This window comes from Nycticebus coucang, chromosome 1 (assembly GCF_027406575.1).
Source record: "Nycticebus coucang isolate mNycCou1 chromosome 1, mNycCou1.pri, whole genome shotgun sequence".
NCBI lineage: Eukaryota > Metazoa > Chordata > Mammalia > Primates > Lorisidae > Nycticebus > Nycticebus coucang.
The window spans coordinates 117,020,591-117,045,666 of NC_069780.1; the positions used below are offsets into that span (position 1 = coordinate 117,020,591).

General features: G+C 38.3%; 2 protein-coding genes and 2 pseudogenes across 3 annotated transcripts in view; all 4 read right to left on the reverse strand.

The window, feature by feature from the left end:
* The window catches only part of ADGRV1 (adhesion G protein-coupled receptor V1), a 669,001-nt gene that overhangs the window by 174,712 nt on the left and 469,213 nt on the right, over positions 1-25,076 (reverse strand). Inside the window, exon 85 of the mRNA XM_053586729.1 lies at positions 15,183-15,361. Coding sequence (XP_053442704.1) covers positions 15,183-15,361 — 179 coding nt within the window. The remainder of the gene's footprint in view (positions 1-15,182; positions 15,362-25,076) is intronic.
* LOC128582800 (histone-lysine N-methyltransferase KMT5B-like) lies at positions 12,339-12,995 on the reverse strand (annotated as a pseudogene).
* LOC128582816 (histone-lysine N-methyltransferase KMT5B-like) lies at positions 13,020-13,511 on the reverse strand. The gene has a single exon (XM_053586730.1). The coding sequence runs from the start codon at positions 13,509-13,511 to the stop codon at positions 13,020-13,022; it is 492 nt and encodes a 163-aa protein (XP_053442705.1).
* LOC128582784 (splicing factor 3B subunit 4-like) lies at positions 18,353-19,848 on the reverse strand (annotated as a pseudogene). Its single transcript, XR_008379230.1, has one exon. The product of XR_008379230.1 is annotated as a splicing factor 3B subunit 4-like (transcript).

The window sequence follows — 25,076 nt, forward strand, 5'->3', positions numbered from 1 at the left end:
TTTCAAAAGCCTTTGACGAAATTTAATACCTACTCACAATAAAAACATTCAAGGAAATGGGAATTCAGAGGTACTTTTTCATTGTATGAAAATACATATATCTTATTCTTAAGGCCAGCATCTTATTAAATGGAAAGCAATAGAGCTATATCCACCAAATCAGTTTCAAGGCAAGGATGCCCAATATCTCCACTACTTTTCACTATTGTACTAGAGGTATTAGCCAATGAAATTACGTAGGAGAAATTAATTAATGGAATAAGAATAGCTTAAAAAAACAAAGATATGCCTCATCGAAGATAATATTATAGCACCACTGGAAATTCCAAGAAAAATCAATGATAAAATGAACTCAATAAAATATCTCAGTAAAGTATAAAGAAGATAAAATTTTCATAAAAAAACTAAAACCTTTGTTTTACCCATAATAAACAAAGTAATCAGAAAATTCCTACTGATAACAACAACAAAGGAGAACTTACTTAGATGTTTAATAAGAAATGTTCAAAATATGTAGAATGAAAATTATAAAATGCTCCTAAAAGATACAAAATTAGGCATGAATAAATGAAAATATATCCCTTATTCTTGGATAGAATGACTTAACATTATAAAAATGGCAGTTCTAAGTTAAATTACAAATTTCATGCAATCTGAATAATACTAAGAAACTATTTTATAGAGTTATAAAACTTAGACACAAAGTTTATTATTATAAGGTCAATATACAAAAATACATAGAAAAACATTGAAAATGAAAAAAAATGTCATAAGGGTAGAGGAAAACTAACCGCACTAGACATTAAGACAGCATTTCTCAACCTGTGGGTCATGACCCCCTTGGGGGTTGAATGACCCTTTCACAGGGGTCAGTCACCTAAGACAATCCGGCATATCAGATATTTACATTACAATTCATCACAGTAGCAAAATTAAAGTTATGAAGTAGCAAAGAAAATAATTTTATGGTTGGGGGTCACCACAACATGAGGAACTGTATTAAAGGGTCACAGCATTAGGAAGGTTGAGAACCACTGCATTTAAAATATACTAAGAAGCCTTGATAATTAAAACTATGAAATTGTTGCATTAATAGACAAAAAGATCAGTAAAATGAAGCAGAAAGTCCAGACGTTGACCCAAATACATTTAGAAATTTACTATATGATGAAAGTGACATGTCAACACTGGTATAAAGGTAATATTCTAAATAAATATTTCAAATAAGTAATAATGGTCAAGTAGGTAGCCACTTGGAAAAAAAATTCATCATACCAGAGATAAGAATAAATTCTAAATGCATTAGAGATTTCAACTAAAAAAAAAAATTAAACCATGCAAGGACCAGAAGAAAGCATGGATAAATTCCTCATTAACTTTGTGTCATTAACTATGACTGAAAATCCAGAAATAATAAAAGAGAAATTGATTAACTACACTAAGAAAAACAATTTTTTTTAATTGCATGGCATAAAACAGAATAAATAAAATGTGATAAAAATCTTGTTAACTTGTACCATGGATAAAGCGTGATATCTGTGAGGCATATAAACTCTTCAACACTAAGAGACACTGTCAACAGTTGAAAACAGCAGAACTAAGATCTCTGAAAATTCTTTGCTCCATATATACAATGAGAAGGCTGGCAAAAGTTTTCAGAATCAAATTTCTCAGAACTGTGGCCTCAAACGTCTCCAATTAATGAAAACCAATAATCTTCACATCCAAGAAGCTTAATCAACTCCAATTAAGGTAAACTCACAGAGATCCACACCTAGACAAATAATTGTTCAAAGACAAAGAGACAATCTTGAAAGGAGCAAGTTAAATCAGACGGCCAAGACCTCTATTCCTACCCATATACTCAAGAGAATTGAAAACATATGTTCAAATGAAAAACTTGTAATTTAACACTCTGTATCCTTCTAGCCCAGGATGCATAACATCTGTCTAGTTACAAGAAAACATTTTAAAAATCCCAAGTTTGGAGATGCTCTATAATATAATTGACAGGTATGTATTAAAAGTGAAAAACTAAAGGAAGACAGAGAAATTGTCAGATTGGAAGAGAAAAAAGACACGCAATGCCTGAGGCAATGTGACACACTGCACCGGACACGCAGCGCCCGAGGGACAGTGACACACTGCACAGGACACGCAGCGCCCGAGGCGCAGCGACACACTGCACCGGACACGCAGCGCCCAAGGCGCAGCGACACACTGCACTGGACACGCAGCGCCCGAGGGACAGTGACACACTGTACCCGACACACAGTGCCCGAGGGACAGCCACACACTGCACCGACACGCAGCACCCGAGGCACAGCGACACACTGCACTGGACATGCAGCACCCGAGGGACAGCGACACACTGCACTGGACACACAGTGCCCGAGGGACAGTGACACACTGCACTGGACATGCAGCGACCGAGGCAAGGTGACACTGCATTGGATTTCAGAACAGAAAAAAGGACATCAGGGAAAACACTGAAAAAAGAACAAGATCTGTAGTATAGTGAATAGTATTTTATCATTGTTAATTTCCTGGTTTTGATCATTGTACTACAACTACGTAAATAGAATATACTCTGGAAAAGCAGTATTTGTGAACTCTCTGTAAAAGTTTTGGAACTTTCCTATAAATTTTAAATTCTTGTGAAATGAAATGTAAAACAAAACTGAAGTACTGACATAGAACAAGTTTAGACAAGAGCTACTAAAACAGTGGAAAGGTGTCACATGAGAAATGATTTGAACAAATCAGAAGTGTTTAGCTAGGAAAAAAGAGAGCAAATACTTAAAAGATTATGATGTGGAAAATGTTATGTTATTTTGTTTCTTTGGTATGAACCTAGTAATTAGATATTAAGTCAGAAACTAAGAGATAATTTCCACTCTGTATGAGGAAATCCTGGGAGGAATATTTTCTTTCTCATGAGGAGTTCAAACATAAAGAAAGAACATTTGTCAGCAACCATCTGTAGGTTGCCCAAGTCTGTGCAGAGATCAGATTCGACATTTGAAGTTCTCCTTTTCTCTGGTACACCTTGTGTGTGAAGAGGAGGAGCCCGCCTAAGAGAAGCCGTGAATGTAACTTGAAACACCACTTGGAATTTTTCTCAGAGAGATAAAGCCAGTACATAGTGAGACAAGCTAAGGTTGTTGCTACAAAAGATAATACTGTAAACCGAGGTAAGGGGAAGAGGTGAGTGTTCTCAAAAGGAGCTGGATAATCAGTCTCCATAAAAGCCATATAAACCGCATATGTTTAGAACAAGATGTTCAAGAGGCTAACAGGTCTCTGAACAGGAATTGGAATCATGATAAACCTTTGAGGACATTTCTGAGACTTTATTAAAGGAAGCTAGAAACGCTCCAACCCTTAGATTCTATGAGTCTAAGACCTTATGGGGACCTACTTTCCAGACTTCTTTTGTGAGGGTCTGAATAGATGGAAAATGGTATCTAAAGTGGCTGTGTATGCATTCCTGTCTCTGTGCACATGGACCCCCTCCCCAGGGGCAATAATCTACCCCCAACTGAGCAAATCCATGAACGATCCCGACAACATTCTCTTCCACAGACGATGGCAACTCCTTCACCTCTCAGACAACCGGGAAACAAGCACTCTACACCTATAAACATTTTTTTATGATTCTCTTTTAAAGTAATTCAATGAGAATAAAGATGCTCACATGTATTATATTTCCCCTACTGTACAATAACTTCTACTTAGTTCCAGTTCAGGACACAGAGACTTGTCCTCTGTATTAACAACATTTCTCCTAATATAGCTTGGAAAATCAGATTGTTTTCAGAGGAGTCAGTAAAATTGGTAATTCAGTTCAGGAGCAGCATAATCAGAGTAGATTATGATAAAGATTTGTCCAGAGTATCTAAAGTAAAACATGATACTGAAAGAGTAAGAAGCTGAAATATTATAAGACCAAACTGTTATCAATTTTAAAATTTAAGTTGTGAAGTTTTGTAATATTTTCATTATGATGAAATACATTTCAAACTTAAATAGACAAAAGGAAATTCACTTAGGCCTTTGCATGTCATCATTATCCAGTAAGAATTTGCTGATTTTTCTTAAATTTGAATTCATATGACTCAGCAAGAAAGAGGAAAAAAGTAGTCATTTTGGAAATGCAAAGCAACCTATTATCATTATGTCATTTTTAGTGTTAGTGACATTTATTAACATGTTGGGTTCTTGATGCTTAGAGGCAAGAATATTGACATCAAGATAAGTAATGTCTTTACTGTTCTCACCTCTGCATGGCATGGTAAATTAGAATTTAGTCTTTGCTTTTTTTGGAAACAGAGTCTCAAGCTGTTGCCCTGGGTAGAGTGCCATGGCGTCATCATAGCTCACAGCAACCTCCAACTCTTGGGCTCAAGGATCCTTTTGCTTGGTTTTTCTATTTTTAGAAGAGGCAGGGTCTCAGTCTTGCTAAGGCCAGTCTCAAACTCATGAGCTCAAGCAATCCACTCGCCTCGACCTCCCAGAGTGCTAGGATTACAGGTGGCTCAGCCTGGAATTTGGTCCTTTTTTCTACTTCAGATATTTCTACTAAGGGATAAATGAAGCCCCACATCCTTCATAAACTGATTAACTCTCACCAGATATCTGTACTTAAATCACTGATCTCCAGTCTGAATTTTAAGTTACATGGCTGACATAAACAAATATTTTCAATAAAGTATAACTGATACAATCATAGGCTTTATGAAAGGTTATGAGTTTTCCAAGGCTGTCTATAAGATGTAGTATTTTAATCTGAAAATAGATATTTTGTAAAGGTAATATTTAAGTTGAAACTTAGAGGAAAAATAGGGATTTTCTAGGTAGAGATAATGGGAAAAAGGTGTTTGAGACCTAGAGGGTACATTCAAAAGGTCAGGTGTGAGAGACCATGGGAAGCAGTGAGCAGCAGTTCAGTTACCCACGGTAAGGAGAGAAGACGGGTGGGAGGAGGGATAAAGAAGCCGCTTCAGCCCTTCAGTGTCGAACCAAGGTGAGACACTAAACCATGACCTTAAGGGTAACAGGAAGCAACTGTTGGGTTTTGCACACCAGACTAATACGATCTTTTCTGTATTTTAGAATTTAATGGACAGTGAATAAAAGGAAGAAATTAGAAATAGGGATCCAAGTTAGGAGGCAACCCAACAGCCCAAAACTGACAAGGGTGCACTGAAGAGGGCTGACGATCAAAACAGCCATGGTATATGTATGCCACGGACTATGATTCAGCCACTAAAAAAGATGGAGACTTCACATCTTTTGTGCTAACCTGGATGGATATGGAACACATTATTCTTAGTAAAGCAAGAATGGAGAAACAAGAATCCAATGTACTCCATTCTGATATGAAGACAATTAAGGTCCTACTACACGGTGGAGGGTGAGGGATGGGAAGAGCTGAGAAAGGGAAGGAGCGAGTGGTGGGAAGACAAAGGGTGTGGTTCACCTTTTAGGGGCAGGACACAATTATAAGAGGGTCCTAAAAAAAAAAAAAAAAAGAGGGTCCTTATCTAACAAAAGCAATCAGTGTAACCCGGTTCTGTGTATCCTCAATGAATCCCCAACATTAAAAAAAAAAGTGTAGGAGGATGCTTAGGAGTTAAGGTGGAAAATAAATTGTGATTATAGGATGCTGAGTGTAAGGGTAATGCCTCTCAAGTTCATAGCTTGTGTACCTGGTTGGATAGTGGACCTTTCATAGGTTAGAGCATTTTAGATCAGTTCTAAAAATGCTAAATACGAGATAGTGATGTTTATTGGACATAAACATAAAGATGTTGATTAGACATCTGAATATATAATGTAGGTATGGAGCTCAGGAAAGGGTTTTAGGCTAGAGACAATTTCAGGGGGTTATCGTGCAGAAAATGGTTAACAATGATAATCGATAAAAAAATACAGGGAAGAGAAGGAGAAAAACGTCAGCATTTAGAGAACACCAGTATGGAGAGTCTTTTCATTGCTATTCACTGTTATTATTTTCTATACAAAATTTAATCCTAGCTTATATAGATTATTTGATAAAATTTTTTACTTTGTCTATACTTAATCATTGTGCTCAACCACTGTGTTATTTACTCTTCATGCAGATAAGAACACTATCTATAAAATCCATCTTCAAATACTGAAATAGCTTTAATCAAATAGCTTGCACCAGATTTATGCTCCCAACTAGAAGAGCTAGAAAAGAAATAAAATTAAAGCCAAAACAGACAAAACCATTTGTGTGAAGATGCTACAAGCTGTGGAGACAGCCAAAGTTAGAGGGCTGAGCTCCTAACCAGTGTATTGAGATAAGCCCTTCATTCTGCACCACTTTTCCCTTCAGGGTATTTGCCAATTCTTGGAGAAGAGAGACTGCAAATGTGGGAGGAGAACAGATGCTAAGAGTCAGAGAAATGAGCAGAGCATTTGGCAATCTCAAAGAGCTAAGGAGACAAAAATCAGACTTCAGGGCTGCTGGGGAGAGAGCTTGAGAGAACATACTCCATCAAAAGGAAACAGGAGACCTAGAGATGTTTCCCCTCAAGGCATTTTCTGACTGTTGGCTTCATAGGAGAAGAGCTTAACAAGACAAGTAAAACTAATCTAAAAAAAAACCCCACACATATGGAGATCCAAACAGGAGGAGAGGTCCTAGTAAATACCTCCATTCTCATTTTGGGTTCTTGGTGGTACAAGTCCTGTGAGTGATGGTGAAGGAGAAATATACAAAGCCAGACACAGACAGAGCCTCGTCAGCTCAAATAAGCACTTTCCATTCGATCCCCTTGCCAGAGGGTGTAACATTATCCCATGCCACTATATTGCCTTACATATGCAATTTCCACCCTCACTATAAAAGCACTACAAATATCAATCAGAGAAAAATAATACAGTACAAATAAGCCCCCAAATGATACATGGAGATCAAAATAATTATGACTAATGTTTTCAATAAAATAGATGACTACATGATTTTTACTAGAAAACTGATTAAAAAAAAACAAGTTGGAATTCTAGATTATAAAAATATGATACCCGAAATTAAAAGAGACAGGGTTAAGACAATGAGAAAAGTTGAAAAAAAGATTACGATGCTAGAAAATAAGCAAGCAGGAAAAAAGTTTAGATTTTATGAGAGAAAAATATGGTTAAGAGTATGGAAAAACATGTAAGATACACAGAACGGTGAAATTATCATTGAATTAGAATTATGAAAAGGGAAGAAAGAAGAATGAAGTACTATTTAAAAATAATCATCAAGAATTTTCTAAAACTAATGACAGACATCAAGCCACAAATTTATGAAGCATTATAAATCCCCAGGATGACACAGGAAACTGTATCATATATGCTGTGTGAAATAAAAAAAATACCTTGACAGCAGATGGGGAAAAAAAGTTACCTTAATTTAAAAGGAGTAACAATAAGAATGACAACTAACTTCCTAAAAGGAACAACGAAAGCCAGAAGATAAGAACAATATTTTGTAAATGAAACAAATACACTGTCAAATATAATTCTATGCTCAGCAAAAATATCTTACCAAAGTGAAAGAGGGGAGGAGCAAGATGGCCAGATAGAACCCTGCAATGATCACCACCCCAGCAGGAACATCTAACTGAGCAAGAAAGTACCTTCATAAGAACCAAAATATCAGGTGAGATAATCACAGTACCTGATGTTACATGTAGCAAGAAAAGTGAAAGCAAGGTAAAGATATTTCCAGATGGACAAAAATTGAAAAATTTCTCAGAAGGAGACTCACATTAAAAGGGAATATTTTGGACAGAAAAAATAGGATCTCACATGCAGGCAAAAAAAACTGGATGAAATAAAGAGGAACAAAGTAGTATAAATCTAAATGAATATTTACGGTACAAAAAAGTGGTAACAATTCTTTGTGGTATTTAAAATACATACATGATAATGGAAAGAAAGGGGGTGAATAAAGCATATTAGGTTTCTATCACTGTTTAGGAACTAATAAAAGTGCTAAAAAGTCATAAATACATTCAAATGAAGAAAAGAATAAAAGAAAATAAAATACAGAGGATGCCAAAAAATGTATACACATTTTAAGAAAGGAAAGAACTGTATTAAGATTATAATATTATATACTGATAACATTTGTTATCTTGTATATGTTATATCTTATATCTCTGGTAATTGCAGAAGTCACACATGACTTGAGTATTACAATTTTAATATAGTTTTTTTTCCTTTTTTAAAATGTCTAATTTTTTGCAACTTCTGTATACAGCAAGAACACAGAGAAAACAAATAGAAAGCTGTATTTGTAATATAAACCCAAACATATTAGCCATTTAATAATTACATCGCACTGTAAATTGGCTCATGACTCCAAATAAAGTCTAAGATTATCATATTGGATTAAAAAAAAAAACTACAATTACCTACTTTATACAAGAAACCCAACTTAAATGTATAAAATATCTGAAAATAAGGACATAGTAAATATATCATACAAACACTAACCAAAAGAAAGAGGGTATAGCTATATTTATATCAGATGAAAAGACTTTAACTTTAAGGCAAGAAGAATTACTAGGGATTAAAAAAATAGCCTTTTATAATAACTAAGTCAATTAATAAGGAAAAGACGCCAATTGTAAATTCATATATCTTAAAAAGACAGCTTCAAAATACATAATGAAAAAAGAATAGAGCAGTCCACGCGCACACCTCTCAGTAACCGATAGCACAGGCAGAGACAAAGCGGTGGAGGTACACGAGCTCCGAGCAGCACTCACTGAGCGTGACCACCTCACCTGTCCAGACCATCGAATCCAACACCTGCAGAATTTGTTAAATGTGTGTGGAACATAGGCCAAGATTCATCGTATGCTGGGCCAAAACGCAAGCCTTAACAAATTTTAAAGACTGAAATCACACAGACAAGGTGCTCTGACCCAAGTAGTCAGAATTTATATCAAAAGATAAATTAAGAATTCAAAAAGGTTTTAAAATTAAACAATATAGTTCCATGTAATCTGTGAGTCAAAGAAGAAATCACAATGAAAATCAAAAAATATTTTTAACAGAATAATCATGAAAATAGTGTTTATAGGACTCTATATTTTAGAACATGCTAAAAATCAATTATTTCAGTATCTATAAATAAATGAAACTCAGTGAGAACTATAATTAAAAAGCTATGTGTGGAGCAGCACCTGCAGTTCAAAGGGGTAGGGCGCCGGCCCCATATGCCAGAGGTGGCGGGTTCAAACCCAGCCTCAGACAGAAACTGCAAAAAAAAAAAGAAAAAGAAAAAAGCTATGTGTGGACATCGACGAAATTGGAAACATCAAGAAGTCAAAAGTTAAGTTTAGGAAAAAGTAGTAATATTGATAAACCCCTGGCAAAGACAGATGGAGAGAAAGAAAAAAGTAAGAGAAAACACATATTATGAATATTAAGAATGAAAAAGGGGGCGGCGCCTGTGGCTCAGTGAGTAGGGCGCCGGCCCCATATGCCGAGGGTGGCGGGTTCAAACCCAGCCCTGGCCAAACTGCAACAAAAAAATAGCCAGGCGTTGTGGCGGGCGCCTGTAGTCCCAGCTGCTCAGGAGGCTGAGGCAAGAGAATCGTGTAAGCCCAAGAGTTAGAGGTTGCTGTGAGCCGTGTGACGCCACGGCACTCTACCCGAGGGCGGTACAGTGAGACTCTGTCTCTACAAAAAAAAAAAAAAAAAAGAATGAAAAAGGGTACATCACTATTGACTTGACAAATGCTTAAAATATTGAATGAAATGGAAAATTTGCAAGAAACGTAACAGTTGACACGGAACTAGAAACAGAAAATATGAATGGTTTTCTATGTTTTAAAGAAAATAAAACTTTAATTAAAAGCCTTTTTGCAAAGAAACCTGACATTAGCTAGCTTCAGTGTGCAGTCTTCTAGAACACTAACGAAGAAATAACACCAAACTTGGAAATGTTTTCAGCTAATAGGAAAAGAGAAATCATTTCCTACTTCTTTTTATGAAATTAGCATACCCATGGTTCCAAAATTTGACAGAAACATTTTAAACATAACAATTCATGTATGTTAATGCATTTGAGATTTAGAGAAAACTCTTCACAGAAAGAAGTTACCACTACACAACAGGTGAGCTGTTATTTCACCCAACCATGAATCCTATCAGGATCACTAGAGAAATGGCATGTTTTGAAATGATACAGGTATACATATATTTTAAAATAAATATCATACTAATCTATATCTTTATATTGAGATTAAAGAGCTATAAAAATACAGAATTTTTAAAAACCGAAATTTTGCTTAACCTAATTTAGCCGGTCAAAGAAAACATTTTACAAAAGCTTACGGCAGCAAATTTATAAAAGTTCATCTGGACATTCTTGTGTAATGGTTTATTTCTCCCTTTAAAAGTCCTTTTGGAAGCAGCAATAGAGAGTTTCTTCTAATTAACATTACTTTTGTCAGGTCCTATTTAATAAGGCGAGGTGGGTGAGCATGTAATGGGGAAACTGCCACCAAGTCAAGTCCTGTCTTACCAGGGAGCTCAAGAAAGGAATGGGCAATTGGCCATAGGGGCTCACTTCATGGCTACTTTGCGTTTAACCAAGAATGATGCAGAATTTTCTGAAATTAATCCTGGCATCCCCAAATTAAAATTAAATGCTAGAGGTAGTAAAATGTGAAAAATCATAATATAATTCTGGAAAGAAACCGTAATTCCTCCTGGAGTATTACAGTATGTTCTTTTATATGGACGAACTCCATAATAATACTATAATTAATATCAATATGAGGAAATCTTCTAGAATCTCAATAAAAGGTGAAAATGACTATATATAGTCCATAGGCTGTCCAGAAAGGATTCAGGCATGCAATATGAAAGTAGTATTAATGATGGCTAGATAATTCCTGATACCTCTGTAATACCAATACATGCGTGTGTTTGCGTGTTTGAGCATGTTGCGTTACACAGCTGATCTCTGGCAAAATGTGGTACAGGCATGTGCCTGTGATTGCCCATGTGTGAAGCACATTTGCATACATGAATAACAAGTATTTTTTAAGTATATAATTGACCAGAAGCTATAATGCTATTAAAAAGACTTCTGCTTATATGATACTTTCAGAGATTTTTTCATACCCATTAACTAATTTTTTTTAGAGACAGAGTCTTACTTTGTCGCCCTCAGTAGAGTGCTGTGGTGTCACAGCTTACAGCAACCTCCAGCTCCTGGGCTTAGGCGATTCTCTTGCCTCAGCCTCCAGAGTAGCTGGGACTACAGGCGCCTGCCACCACGCCTGGCTATTTTTTGTTGCAGTTTGGCTGCGGCCAGGTTGGCACCCGCCACCCTTGGTATATGGGGCCTGTGCCCCACTCACTAGCCATAGACACCGCCCATATCTATTAACTAACTTTTATCTTCACAATAAATAACCTGCGAGATAACTAGGTAACACGGTCTTCAGAATACCACAAAATCTGCGACAAGGCTATTCTTTTTCAGAATTTTAATTTTTTTCTTACCTTTATTTGACCAAGGGAGCTGGTTAAGCTTTATTACTACAGAGTTTTTTCTTACTCCTGCATATGGCTTTAGTTAAAGGGGCTGAGTGGTCCTCTAAGCTACAAGCTATCAGATTCAGATTAAATCATGTGTATATGAGGTCTGATAATTAAGTTTGTGAACTCATCCTAGAAAAAGTGCTCCATACCTCATTGCTGAATATCCCTATGGTCACCTCTGAAGTACTCCCTTTGGGAAGCTATGCCCTGACAACAGAACTAGTCCACCCATTAAAGCAATTTTGGAACTCTTTTGGTGGAATGGCCATTAGAGCTCTTATTATTACCCTCGATGCCCTGAATGTTGTCAAAATGTGTTCCTTTTAACATTTCCTTTATCTTTGGGTAAAGAAAAAAGTCACTGGAGGAGAGATCAGTTGAGTAGGGAGGGTGTTATTTGTTTCCTGGACAAAAACTCCCCCACAGACAGTGCTGTGAGCTGGTGCAGTGTTGTGATGCAAGAGCCATGAATTACTGGTAAAAGGTTCAGGTTGTTTTCATTTAACTTTTTCATGCAGCCTTTCAGAACTTCTTCTTTTTCTTTTTTTTTTTTTATTACATTGTGTTTATTATTAGAATTCATCAGTCAACAGTGAATGATTGACTAACTCTTCTTTTTTTGTTCACTTTGAACACTAAGAAGACTGGAATAGGACTACAGTATTGATTTCCACTACACCGGTTACACCTGGCCTCTGCCTCCCAGCAGCAGTAGATTCAAGAATTCATGGCAGTGACACTGTTCCTTTTCTTCAGGATTTTTTGCATTGTTTTTTCCCCTGAGTATCTGCCTCAGTGTTAGAGCTAACAGATTGACTGTCTGAATTTTTGCTGCTGTCACCTAACTTTTTAAACCTATTTAAATGTTTATCTGTTTCTCTGAGTCCATATTTGCTATTGACAACAGGAGCAGGCACAGGCAGTCCAACTCTGGATTTAAAAGCACCAGTTCCCTGTCTTTTACAAGTGTAACACTTGCAGACCTCATTATTTTTTCCAAAAAACCCATCTCCATAGTAACAAGAAATTTCTTCTCCAGGTTCAATATCTCTGAGAGCCTTCACACATGCTGTATCTCGACCAGTTGACACAAATGTACAATTAGGTCTGTAATCATGGTTCATAAACACAGCAGGGCCCAGCCAGAGTTGAGCACAGTTTTTCCTTGTGGAATACATGACACTGAAGCTGTTTATTCCATGTTTAAGTAGCATGTTCTCAATTTCTGAAAGTTCAGCAATACAATCCACCAGTAATTCTATTTTGCCATTTTGTTTCCACTCTTTCATGGCAACTATTTTGGCTTCATTTTGTTCTTATGAATACCTATTACATGGCAATATTTCAAATCCAGTTGCAAACATTCACTAGTAAATAAATACATGTTCCTTGAATAATTTCTCTTGCATTTTGTTCTTGTTGAGAAAATAACGTCATGCCCATTCACCTGAAGTTAAACATGTGAAGACTTTCTCCAAATGTTTATCTTTTTTAGAACATTCAATTTCTTCCTTTATTTCTTCTTGCCTTCCTTTAATAGGCCAAAATCTCCCGGGGTTGTTGTGAGGAAAACGGTCAGATTTTGAAAAATGCCTTGAGCTCCTCGAAGGAAAGGCACTAGTATTCATTTTATGCGTTTGAAAACCTAAATAGGGATCAAGAGCCAAACTGGTTGCTAGGTCCTCATTTTCACAGAGTTCTTTGGCAGACATTCCTAGAAGATGGTACATGACGAATATGCCTTCAAATCCTGAATTACCATTACATCTGCTCGACCTCCTCTTGACGGCATTTCTGCCAGCCTTCAGGGTGTCCTTCCCTGTAGGCTGTAAGTCTGACTGATTCTGCTGATGGTCGTCAGACAACTTGCCTCCATTTCTCCTGCCATTCACCACCATGTTCTTAGATTCTCCCAACCACTTCATACCCACAGACAGCCTGACCTAGGTGCATTTAGTCACTTTCTTCTAATAGCTCAGAGAATTGCAATGTTCTCTCCTTCACCTCACATACAGCTGTGGGGTCTGGAAAGCATCCACTGGCTTTGGGGCTTCACTCCTGGGTGCTCGTGCCACGTGGTGTTGCCTTGGGTCTCGAGTGTCCTCACCTCATAGTCCTGGAGCCTCGCTCCCTTTCAGAACTTCTAAACAGCAAACTTGGTTAACTGAGTATTCATTTGATACAAATTCATACAGAACAACCCCCCTAATAACAAAAAGGTTAGCAGCATCATTTTAAAGCTTGATTTGGACTGTGAAAATTTTGTGGTCTTGGAGAATTGGCTGACTTCCATTGTGTACTTAGATGCTTTGCTTCAGTGTCATATGGCATACCTGTGTTTCATCACCAGCGATAACAAGGCCCGAACATCATCTTGCCTCTCCAAAAGGCCTTTGCCTTTGTTTACTGGGGAGCTCCTTTGGAGCCATTTTTGCACACACATTTCTCATGCCAAGATTTTCAGTTAAGATTTTCCTAACTGATCCTATAATGAATTTGTCAAAAAAGAAGAATTATTAATAAAAATTTTAAAAAAGATTTTCTTAACTGTTTCTCTATTGATGTTTACTTAGTTTGCTATGCTTCTCATAGTCAGCTGATGAATATGATGTACAATTTGACGAATTTTTGCAATATTTTCAACAGTTCTGCTTGGTACTGGCCGCCTTGACTTCTCTTCATCAGTGACATTTTCTCTCCCCTCAGAAAAACATTTAATATATTTGTACACTGCTGTATTCTTCATGACAGTATCCTCATAAACTTGGACTACGAACATTTCACTTCTACTCTTACCAAGTTTCACAAGAAATTTAATGTTAGTTTATTGCTCTAATGCAAGCTCCAGCATTCTTGCAATGGCAATATGAACATGCAACAACAATAATGAACATCACTCAGCAAGACACTGCCATGCCTCGACACAAACACAACTGTGAGACACTGATATACCAAGGTGATGAAACCTGAGTTGTCTGTACAGTGCTGGCAAGGTAAGTGCATGGTAACAAGTTTGCAAACTTAAATGTCTGACCTTGTATGTGTATGTGCTAAAGAAGTGCTAAATTTCAAGATTAGAAGGATATTTCAACAAGAATATTTATGAAAAACAAAGCTTACCTTGTCTAGTTCCCATGTTTGTAGACACTCTCATTTACTCTGATATAGTCTTTTAATATTATGGGGTCTTTTATGGGTGATGGTACTTGTCAACCCCCAACTCTTACCAAAAATATACCCCTTAGAAAATTGTCACTCTTCAATTTTTTCAGTGATTCTTTATCAATGCCCTTATTTCACTAGATAATATTATTTGCCTTTATCCAATAAAGTATGCTAAGATACAAATTACTGCGTACTGTTTGATACATCTACTTAAGAAAATTGCATCTATCAAAGGAACTTGAGAGACAATAGTTTCTTACTTAAAGGAATAATTAGAGGAAGTAGATGAGCTTCACACAGTGTCAGGAGAGCTACGACCTTTCTGCTACTCTTTCAATAATATCTCTTAGGCAATTGCTTCCATCACTACTAATGAGACCGCATAGGTACAAGGAAGCCAAGGAGGCAACATGTTGCCAGGATATACTTACAGGTCACCATGAATGAGTCCGTATATCTGTGGCGTGCTCTGATGATAGATTCCTCTCAAAATAACTAGGAGGAGAATCACCACAAAAGCTGGAAGTCCCCAACTCAGAAGGAAAAACAGCAGATATCGCCTCTCTGTGTGTTCATCATTCATCACCAGCACGTACCAGAAATTCACAGACTGAGGAAGGAAACAACATAAAATGAACAGGCTCTGCTTTAACAGTGAAGAACACAAATTCCCCTGGCTTACGTATTAAGAGTTACTGACCAATGAAGGGCTGGGGTCTACTTAATAATAAAAGTTTTTAATTTTATTTTTAACATTGGTGCATGCATTTATTCTTTTATGCATCTGAGAAATTCAGGATACCTCAAAAGTCTGGAAACACAAGGAAATTTTTAGTTTAATCATCCTTTTAATTTTCCAAAATTTACTTTAATTTAATCTCAGTTATAATCTCCAAGTAATTGTTTTATAAAGTGTCTTTGAAGAAACATACACCGATATTCAAACCTACTTCCCACACGAACAGCTTTCAGAGATAATCAAGTAAATAGCCCAAAGTTTTCAGATTTTCTGACCATTTTTATTTATTGAGGACCTATCATATGGCAAGGCCAAACATTGCTCCAAAGGGGATATAATTGTGCAGACAACCCCAGTCTTAGTCCACTTAATCTCCACAAGTAGCAGGGGGAGATACAGACAAATAAACAGAAAATGATTACACAGAGAGAAAAGTGCCATAATTGGGTAGGCCCTGTGGCCCATCTTTTTTCCTCAGTTTATACTCTGTCCTTTTTGTTCATTCAGTCCACACATATTTACTGAGTGCTTATGAAATGTCAGAGACCAGTAGAGGCGTCAGGGATGTGGCAGAGATGCGGGAGGGGGAGGTAGTTACTTTCTTGATAGTCACGGGGGAGTGGAGAGGTAGTTACCTTCCTGACTTTCAGTTTCCAAACAAACAGGAAACAAATAATGAACAGCAGTATTTATTGTATTACATCTTTTATTTCTTATCTATTAAGATAAAAAATAAAAGGGACAAGTGTCTAGAGAGTGAGAGGGGATGAGAGGACACCCTGGATCAATGGAGTAAGACAACAGGCCTGTAACTATCATTGGCCCCAAATGCCACATGCAGCATGTATCCAAGCCAAATCAGGAACTCAAATAGTCTGTCTGCTAGTATTCCCTTTCCATGATCAATACTATTATTTAATTATCATTTAGTACAGTAATAACAACAAATGGCATATCATACACATTTCAAACAATAATACCTATTGACCGGACAAATCCCTTGATGCCATTTCATATGGTAAAAAGATCATGAGTACAAATGAATTTGACATATGTAATTTTACACATCAGGGGGCTAATCTTGGACAAGTAACATTTTCAGAGGCTCCGTTTGCCTGTGTGTACAATGAGGTGATTGTACAGATTAAATGAGGTATTATTTAATACATGCAGAGTGCTGAGCCTGTACATACTCGCCACTGGAAAAACATGCCACCTCCCTTAAATCTCCTATTAGGGTGTCAGACAGTGTGAAAGACAAAAGACAAATAACTTCTCCACTCTGTGTGAAAAACAAGCACGCCTAATGTTCGTGGGAAGGCTTTCAGCTCCTGTTTACTGAGGCTTCTGAGCAAGATTCTATCTGGACCAAGTTAGCCTTAAGGGATTAAAACTAGGCTAAACCAAGGAAGGATAAAAATGTTTGGTTACTTGGAGATTTCTGTCTGTGAATTTTATTTCCTGTCAGCACTCCATATCTTTATGTACATCAGCACATATCTGTAATTATGAAGCATGTTTTGAGTTGTAGCTTATGTAAATTTGTTCTACCTCTTAGAAAAATTATTAGGTCCAAGAGTGTTTTACCCCCTCTGTCTGTAATTAGAATAGGGATGTGAACTCCAATAAGTGGGGTTGTGTCAAGGGTCTCTTATTTGCCAAGATAGAAAGTGGACTTAGAAAAAAACAAAGTATCTGGTGCTGAGGAAATCAATACCGCCTGTGAGAGAACAGACTTCACAAGGAGTATGGATCATGGATTAATCCACCTTAAAAATAAGGGTGATAAGGTAGATGTTTGAGTGCACCCCTGCTAACTTAGTGGTGCAGCTGTGAAGAGTCAGTAAGGAGAGTACAGACTGGAGTTGACTCACCATGATGAAGATGGGGACATTTCCAAAACGTCTGCTTCTACACAGACATACATGAATTCCATCAGTTAGAACCACTGAACCTTTCAGCAGCTATCTGACCTTCACTGCAGGCTCAGGTGAGACCGAGACAAGGGTAACCATTAGATTCACACATGGACTCATGGAATGCTCTTCTCCAAAGAGCTCAAGTGGGTTGCTGAACCCTTGAATGTCGGTTAAGCAAAACCAGCTCCAAATGTTACAAGCTTTGGTTAATTTAAAAGAAATAATAATAAAAATTCAAATTCCTTCTTAAGCGAATTCAATCACTAAAAGACACTCTAAAGATAGCATGTCCTGTTATATAGGGTGGACATAAAGTTCATGTGCAATTTAAAATAGTATAACATTAGGAAATTGCATAGGGACTTTATGGCCACCCTGTATATCATTTTGTAAGCTATAGAATGAAAAGATTATGTAATGAAACATTAATTATTCTAGAAAGAAACATCACATAGTCCAAGCATAAAATTCGTGTTAACTAGCTCATTTCAAGTTTTACCTGGGTTTTATTTTAATAGCGTGGGAGGCATCCTAATGGGAGGCACACCTTGCTCGCCAGGTCCCCTTCTCTAATTGCTGCCCCTCCCACCTTCCCCCCACACATGTGGAGTGGGTTCAGCAACAGCTCTCTGTGCTCTGGACCCCAGGCCCCTGGCCACAGCTGCCCTGATCAGCGGCCAGCCTGGCCCAGGACAAGCCAGTCATCTATGGATGAATTCCTTGAAATTCCATCTAAGCCAGTCAACCAAAATGCCACATAGGCATTTTAGTGGTGGGGATGGCTGTAAACACAGTGAAGAGAGAAAACGTGTTTGTTTGGAAGAAGAAAGGCCAAAGCCTTCCACTCTGCTCAGAGTCTCTGCGAGGTCCAACTGTATTTACGGTTCTACAGTTCAGTGAGTTATTATTCCTTTCATGATTTCAAAGTGTTTCTTTTTTTTTTTTTTTTAACAAGGACTTTAGTTTTATTTTATCTGTGCATTTGCAAAACACTTAGGACCAACATAAAAAAGGGAATACCTCCAGTGGGAAAAAATTACATTACATGGGGGTAGGGTTCAAAGGGATTAGTGCCTTAGCCCCAAGAAGCTACAGCAACTCTGACTGGTCCAAGGACTCGAAAAGATATTGGGAGGGTATAACAAGAGGAAGGAGAATGCAAGTTTACTGAGGGAGAGGGCCCCCGGAGCGGGCCACGAGGGGGAACTGGAGGCCGGGGAGTTGGTCTGGGTGGAGGGAGAGGTCCCCTCTGGTAGCCATAGGGTGGGGGGCATGGAGGGCCAGTGTATCCATGAGGGGGCATCAGTGGAGGAGGTCCACGCATACCATGTGGGGGCATAGGACCAGGGTGACCCATTGGAGACCCAAATGGAGGCCCTCGGGGGGGCATGCCCATTGGAGGAGGTCCAGGATGAGGCATTCCAGGTTGTAGTTGAGGTGGTGGCTGTCCCCCAGAGCCTGGGGGCCCGGCATGGGGGTGTCCTAAGCCATGAGGGCCATGGTGTGCCAGCTGCATCTGAGACATCCCTGGATGGGGCATCCCGCCTGGAGGAAATGGGTGAGGATGTGAGTGTCCATGGCCAGGATGTCCTGCTCCTGGGGTTCCTGCTGATGGGGGGCATGTCCTCCAGCCCCAGGAGGCATAGGTGGCGGAGGCATGGCTGGGGGTATCCCAGGTGGGAGGGCTCCACGAGGTGGCACTGGGGGTGGGAAGGAGCCAGGAGGAGGCATGCCTGGCAGTGGAAGCCCAGATCCCAATGATGATACCACAGGATTGGGGGCAGAAGGTGGAGGAGGGGCATCTGCAAACAGCTAATGGGGGCGGTCAGCCTGGAGAGTGGGTTCTGAGCTGCCAGAAGTCGTTCAGCTGCTGAGCCATGGCGCTCCCCCTTAGAGTCCCTCTTGAAGGCATAAGACACAGTGATAGGGCAGTTACAAAGGTACTGCCCATTCGTAGCCTCAATTGCTGCATCCGGAGCATCAAACGAAGCAAAATTAATAAAAGCATAACCTTTGGAGTTGCCTGTGTCAGGGTCCCGCATAATCTTGGGGGTTTGCAAGATGACTCCAAAGGCTCTGAAAGTATCATAAAGCAGCTTCTCATCAATCTCTGGGTCCAGGTTCCCAATGAAAGTGTTGGCCCCTACATCCAGGTTTTTGTTGTGAGCTGATGCCTTGTTCACAACTATTGGTTTCCCATAGAGTTTCATCATGTTCATGATCTTAATGGCATAGTCAGCATCCTCCTCACTCAAGAATTCCACAAAACCATACCCTTGGTGCTGGCCTGTGACTCTATCCTTTGGCATGTGGGTGTTGACTACTGGTCCTGCCTGGAGAAACAGTTCCCACAGCAGTGGTTCGCTAACCTTCTCATCCAGACCCCCCACGTATACGGTGGCATCCTGGTTCTGCTCAGAGATTGGCCCAGCAGCCATGGCGAAAGAGCTCCCCTCAATGTGTTTGTTTAAATTAGCTCAACTTAGTTTTTTCTTTCTTGTTCCAAAAAACAAAACAGCTTGGCTGAGACACACACACAGAGCGCACACAGGCACACGCACACACACATATACACACATATAGCGACCCTCAAGAAGTGGGGTGAAAACCTCCAGTTATTGCCGTTCTTAAACGAAAAGAAAACAGTGGGGCTTTGATCATAGGGTAAGCTCTCACTTAATCTCACTGGCAGGCTGTTGTTAAATCCTACTTTAAGCAAAAAAATGTATAACAAGACGAATTTTAACACATAGACACACACACAGAATTTTAACATAAAATGATTAAAATTAACAGAAGTTAAGTTCCCATGGTTTATGTCTGGCCACAAAAACATCACTAACCTCCTAAATAAAGACCCAAACACTTCTAACACTGAACGCCGATATAAGTGTGGGCTATCCATGTGTTTTTAGAAACATTTGATAAACACGGAGAGAATTATTCACTCAGGTTTTGGTACGACTGTGAGTGACAGTGGTTGCCACAGTGGGTAAATCAAGGAATAGATGTCTGCAAAGTGGAAATTGTCAAGCGCACCTTCTGCCACCCTGTAGTTCAAAAACAAACAGTAATGGACATGGCGTGCTCTCTGGGTGCTCTCCTGGAGCACTGCGTACTGCTGTGCACTCGTATGATTAATAATTTGTATTCATGCATTTGTTCATTTTACAATCCAGCGTTGCAGGTGGCCAGAGCCCATCTGGCAGCTCAGGAGGCCAGGTAGGAACTCGCTCAGGGCACAGCCACCCCCCACCATACTCACACCAGGACCAGGCAGACCTGCCACCTGTTATGTGCATCTCTGGCATGTGGGAGGAAACCAGAGTTCCCAGAGAAACCCACACAGACACGGGGGGATGTCAAACTCCACAGGCTGGGGTCTGCCAGGAATTAATTGTTTTTTCATCATCAATGTTATAATGAAATGACCTGGAACAAAATGACATTATTCAAAGAACTGCTGTATTGTTTTCCCTGAAATCAAGGTTCTTCCTTCATAATCTAATTTCAGAGTACTAAGAGATCATGACAGGCCCAGCCCAATGGCTCATGCCTCTAATCCTAGTACTTTGAGAGACTGAGGCTGGAGGATTGTTTGAAGTAAGGAATTCAAGACCAGCCTGAGCAACACAGAGAGACTCATATCTCTACAAAAAAACTAAAAAATTAGCTGGGTGTGATGACCTGCACCCAGTCCCAGCTACATAGGAGGCTGAGGCAGGGGCATTGCCCGAGACCAGGAATTTGAGGTCGTGGTGAGCTATGATTACCCCACTGCACTCTAGCTCAGCTGATAGAGAGAGAGACAATTTCAAAAAAATAAAAAAGAAAGGATATCATTATGCTTACACAATAATTTTGTATTCACAGATATGGAACAAATGTGGTCTGTTTGCCTTATTTTTTGTGTTTATCAGATATTGGAACTGACAGAATGCAAGTTAAAGGGTGTCACCTTCACCCAAACATGTTTAGGCTAACTAAATTTCCCTATCCTACTTTTTTTCTTGGCTAAAGACTGTACTGAAAATTTCAATACCTAGGTCCCTTTTTACAGTTCTATTTCTAAGCTTTAAAAATGTTGTTGGAATCATCATATGAAACATCTCAAGGCCAGACATCATCACCATGCACTCGGGATATATTTTTAGCCAAAATGTTATTATCCCCAAATTTAACCAACTATATTAATTCTATTTGACTGTTTCAGTACTTCAAACACACACACAGAATTCGGTTTCCTCACACTGAAGTCTTTTAAACTGATGTGATAGAATCTCTGAAGCCAAGTCGGAGAAGATTCACCATTACAAACCATCAAATGGGCCACTTTGAAAAAGACCATGAAATAAAAGGTTTAGTAGTTTAGAAATCAGTCATGTTAGTAGATCTTTCTTTTTGGGGGGGAGGAGAGACAAGAGTCTCACTTTGTCACCCCCAGTAGAGTGCCGTGGTGTCATAGCTCGTGGCAATGTCAGACTCCTGGGCTCAAGCTACTGTCTTATCTCAGCCTCCCGACGAGCTGGGACTTCCGGCGCTAGCCTGGTTATTTTTAGAGACAGGGTCTCGCTCTGGCTCAGGCTGAGCTCAGGCAATCCACCCAACTCGGCCTCCCATGTGCTAGGATTACAGGTGTAAACCACCGTGCCCAGACCTAGGTAGTAACATCTTTAATATCAACTCTAAGGAACTACCTACCATCTTCTTATTTTTATTGCTGTTTATCAGTAAGAGAGGATGTATTTGAATTTGCACACTTACGTATCACAATTTCCAGTTTATCAAGATTACCTGGGGAATCTTACACTTGGCAGACTTTAATTGAAAACGCATTTTAAGAAAAGCAAACTAGGGAATGATATTTTTAGAAATTTCCTGTCATAAACACAATATGTAGAAATACAGAAAAGAAAGATTTGCAATGCTTCCCCTTGCCAAATATAAATATCCAGATGAATAATGAAATATGGGAATGATAAATAATATGTTTTCTTAAATGTATAAAAATTGGATAAAAAAAATGGTGATCAGCAACTTGATTTAGGTCTGTGACATGGTTCTGCACATGAACTACATGTGCAGAACTCCTGAGCTCAGGTGATCCACTTGTTTTCCCTGAGTGCTAGGATTCTAAGTGTGAGCTTCCCTGCCTGGAGGGCTTCATGATTTTAATTGAGTTGATTGAACTCCTGAAGGAGGACACAGGCCTGTAGTCCCAGCTACTTGGGCAGCTGAGGCAAGAGAATCATTGAGCCCAATCAAGAATTTGAGGTTGCTCTGACCTGTGACACCAGGGGACTCTACCAAAAGGGACAAAATGAGACACTGTCTCAAAAAAAAAAAAAAAAGAAGAAGAAGGACCCAAGTTAACTGGTGGAAACTGAAAAATGCTAAATGCAATAGTTTAACAAAGGAAGAATGAAGCCAGTATTTATTAATTGGGTAAGAAATGTAGACCCCACATTAAGCTATTATCTCACTTAATCAAGATAACATCTCTCCTGAGTTTTATTATGCTCTGTTTACACAGGAGAAAACTGAGGATGGGAGAGAAGTATATGTCCCAGAATTAGTCACTGAAGCTGTTAGAATTTAAACCAATTCTGTTTAAGATGTAAATGACAAATTAAAATACTCAAATATAATTTAGGTCAAATATAGATAGGAAAGAAACTAAAAGACTATGTGACTACAGACATGTTTACTCACATTCCTACACAGACATATCTATTCACTTTCTGGTGACTATTATTTTTCCAAAGTGTTCACACAGGAAAATTGAAGACATACTTTGTTAAGTGTTTTAATTATCACAGGTCGTAATTATGCTTTCATTATGTCCCATAAGCACAAATTCATTATTTACTCACGTTTCTCCATAGAATGCATATTAGATAATAGCAAAAAAGGCTTTCTTCTTCTTTTTTTTTTTTTTAAGTTAAGAACAGGCTATTTGAACTTGTAAATTTTCATGGCATGTGGAATAAAGATTGTATCCAGGCTGTTGTTCAATATTGGATTATTAATTGTGTCACCAGAATCCTTGAACTAATTTACGGTATCAAGTTAGAGATCAGAGATGCTATTCATTCTGTCCATCTCCATATGTTCTTAATCATTCACTTCTGATGGGAGTTGAACAAATGTCACCACACATCCTTGCCCTAGTTCTCCTCCCTCTTTCTTAACATTTATTGCAAATAAACTGCAAGACTTTCTGAGGCCTGGAGAATTTGGTATTTCCTGGGTATGTCATTTTTATCTTGGTAATTACCAGTCTGTTGTCCTTAATACTTTGATGTCCCCCCAAATTAAATCAATGTTGAAGGAAAAACAGGGCTAATTTTAGCATGTCCCTTCCTGTTTTGCTGAGCTCTGGCACCAAGTAGCCTTTCTGACAAGGGATAAGTAATAAATACATATATTTGCTTCTTCCTAACCTGGCTGGACGGAGAAATTAAGGCACAAGATGCGAATGCTCAGGTACAATTGTAAAATGGTTTCTAAGCTTATTCTATCATTTAAAAATATACTTTTGGTTTCAAAATACAATTTTATTCTCAAATTAAGCTGTGTCCCTAGGCATGGGATGAATAGACTGTAGGAGCAATCCAGAGTTTGGGTATTTTCACAACAGAAGCACATTGTTATATAGCGATTCAACTTGGTGACAGAGAGGATCATAAAACCGGGCCAAATGAATAAAGAGGCAAAAGTTATGTTGCTGTTTACCACTATTGTATACTAATATCTGAAATAATTTATTTGAGGTTTATTTTCCTTCTTGGATTAACTCACAATCTGGCAATCCAACGGGGGAGGGTATTTCATGTAGACATTAACAGGTAAAGACAAACTTCTAGGATTTTATTCTGTGGATACTCCCTAAGCAAATAAATATTCAAAGTAAAAGGATGTTCAAAGACACATTGGTTACAATAGCAAAAAATAACCAGCAATAACCAAAATTTAATCAACTAAAGACCGAAAAATAAACTATGAAATAATCATGTTACCGAACAAAAAACAACAACAAAGTATACCTAAACGTGGTAAACTTAAACATGTCTAAATTTACATACAAAATATATACACAAATCCATATATACAAATATATATGCTATATGTAAATATATATATACACATGTGAGAACACACATGTGCATTTTATTTATATGTTTATTCTATTCGTGGAATATTTTGGGAAGTATACACAGGAAACCATTAGCAGTGTTTACCTTTGGGGTTAGTGTTAAGGGTAGAGCAGAGAATGGAGAGTGTATGAAATAGTGAGGAGTTGTATTCTTCACATTATATTTCTCTTTAAATATATTAAATATTTTATATATATTTATATTTATATTTATATGCAGTATTTGACTATGTTTTGTACCATTAGTATATGCTATCTCTAAAATGAAAGCAAATCAAAACAGAAAATGGAAATGAAAACAGCCAAATAGAGTAAAGCTATTATAAGATTCTAAATTTTCTCTTTCTTTACCTTTCTCCCTCACTCTCTTCCTTTCTTTTTTGAGACACAGCCTTACTCTGTTGCCCCAGCCTAGAGTGCTGAGGCATCACAGCTCACAGCAAACTCAAACTCTTGGGCTTGAGCAATCCTCTTGCCTCAGCCTCCCAAGTAGCTGGGACTACAGACATGC

What these genes read in the sequence shown, in the direction of transcription:
- LOC128582816 (XM_053586730.1), bottom strand. Translation starts at nt 13,511, where the DNA reads ATGAAGTGGTTGGGAGAATCTAAGAACATGGTGGTGAATGGCAGGAGA.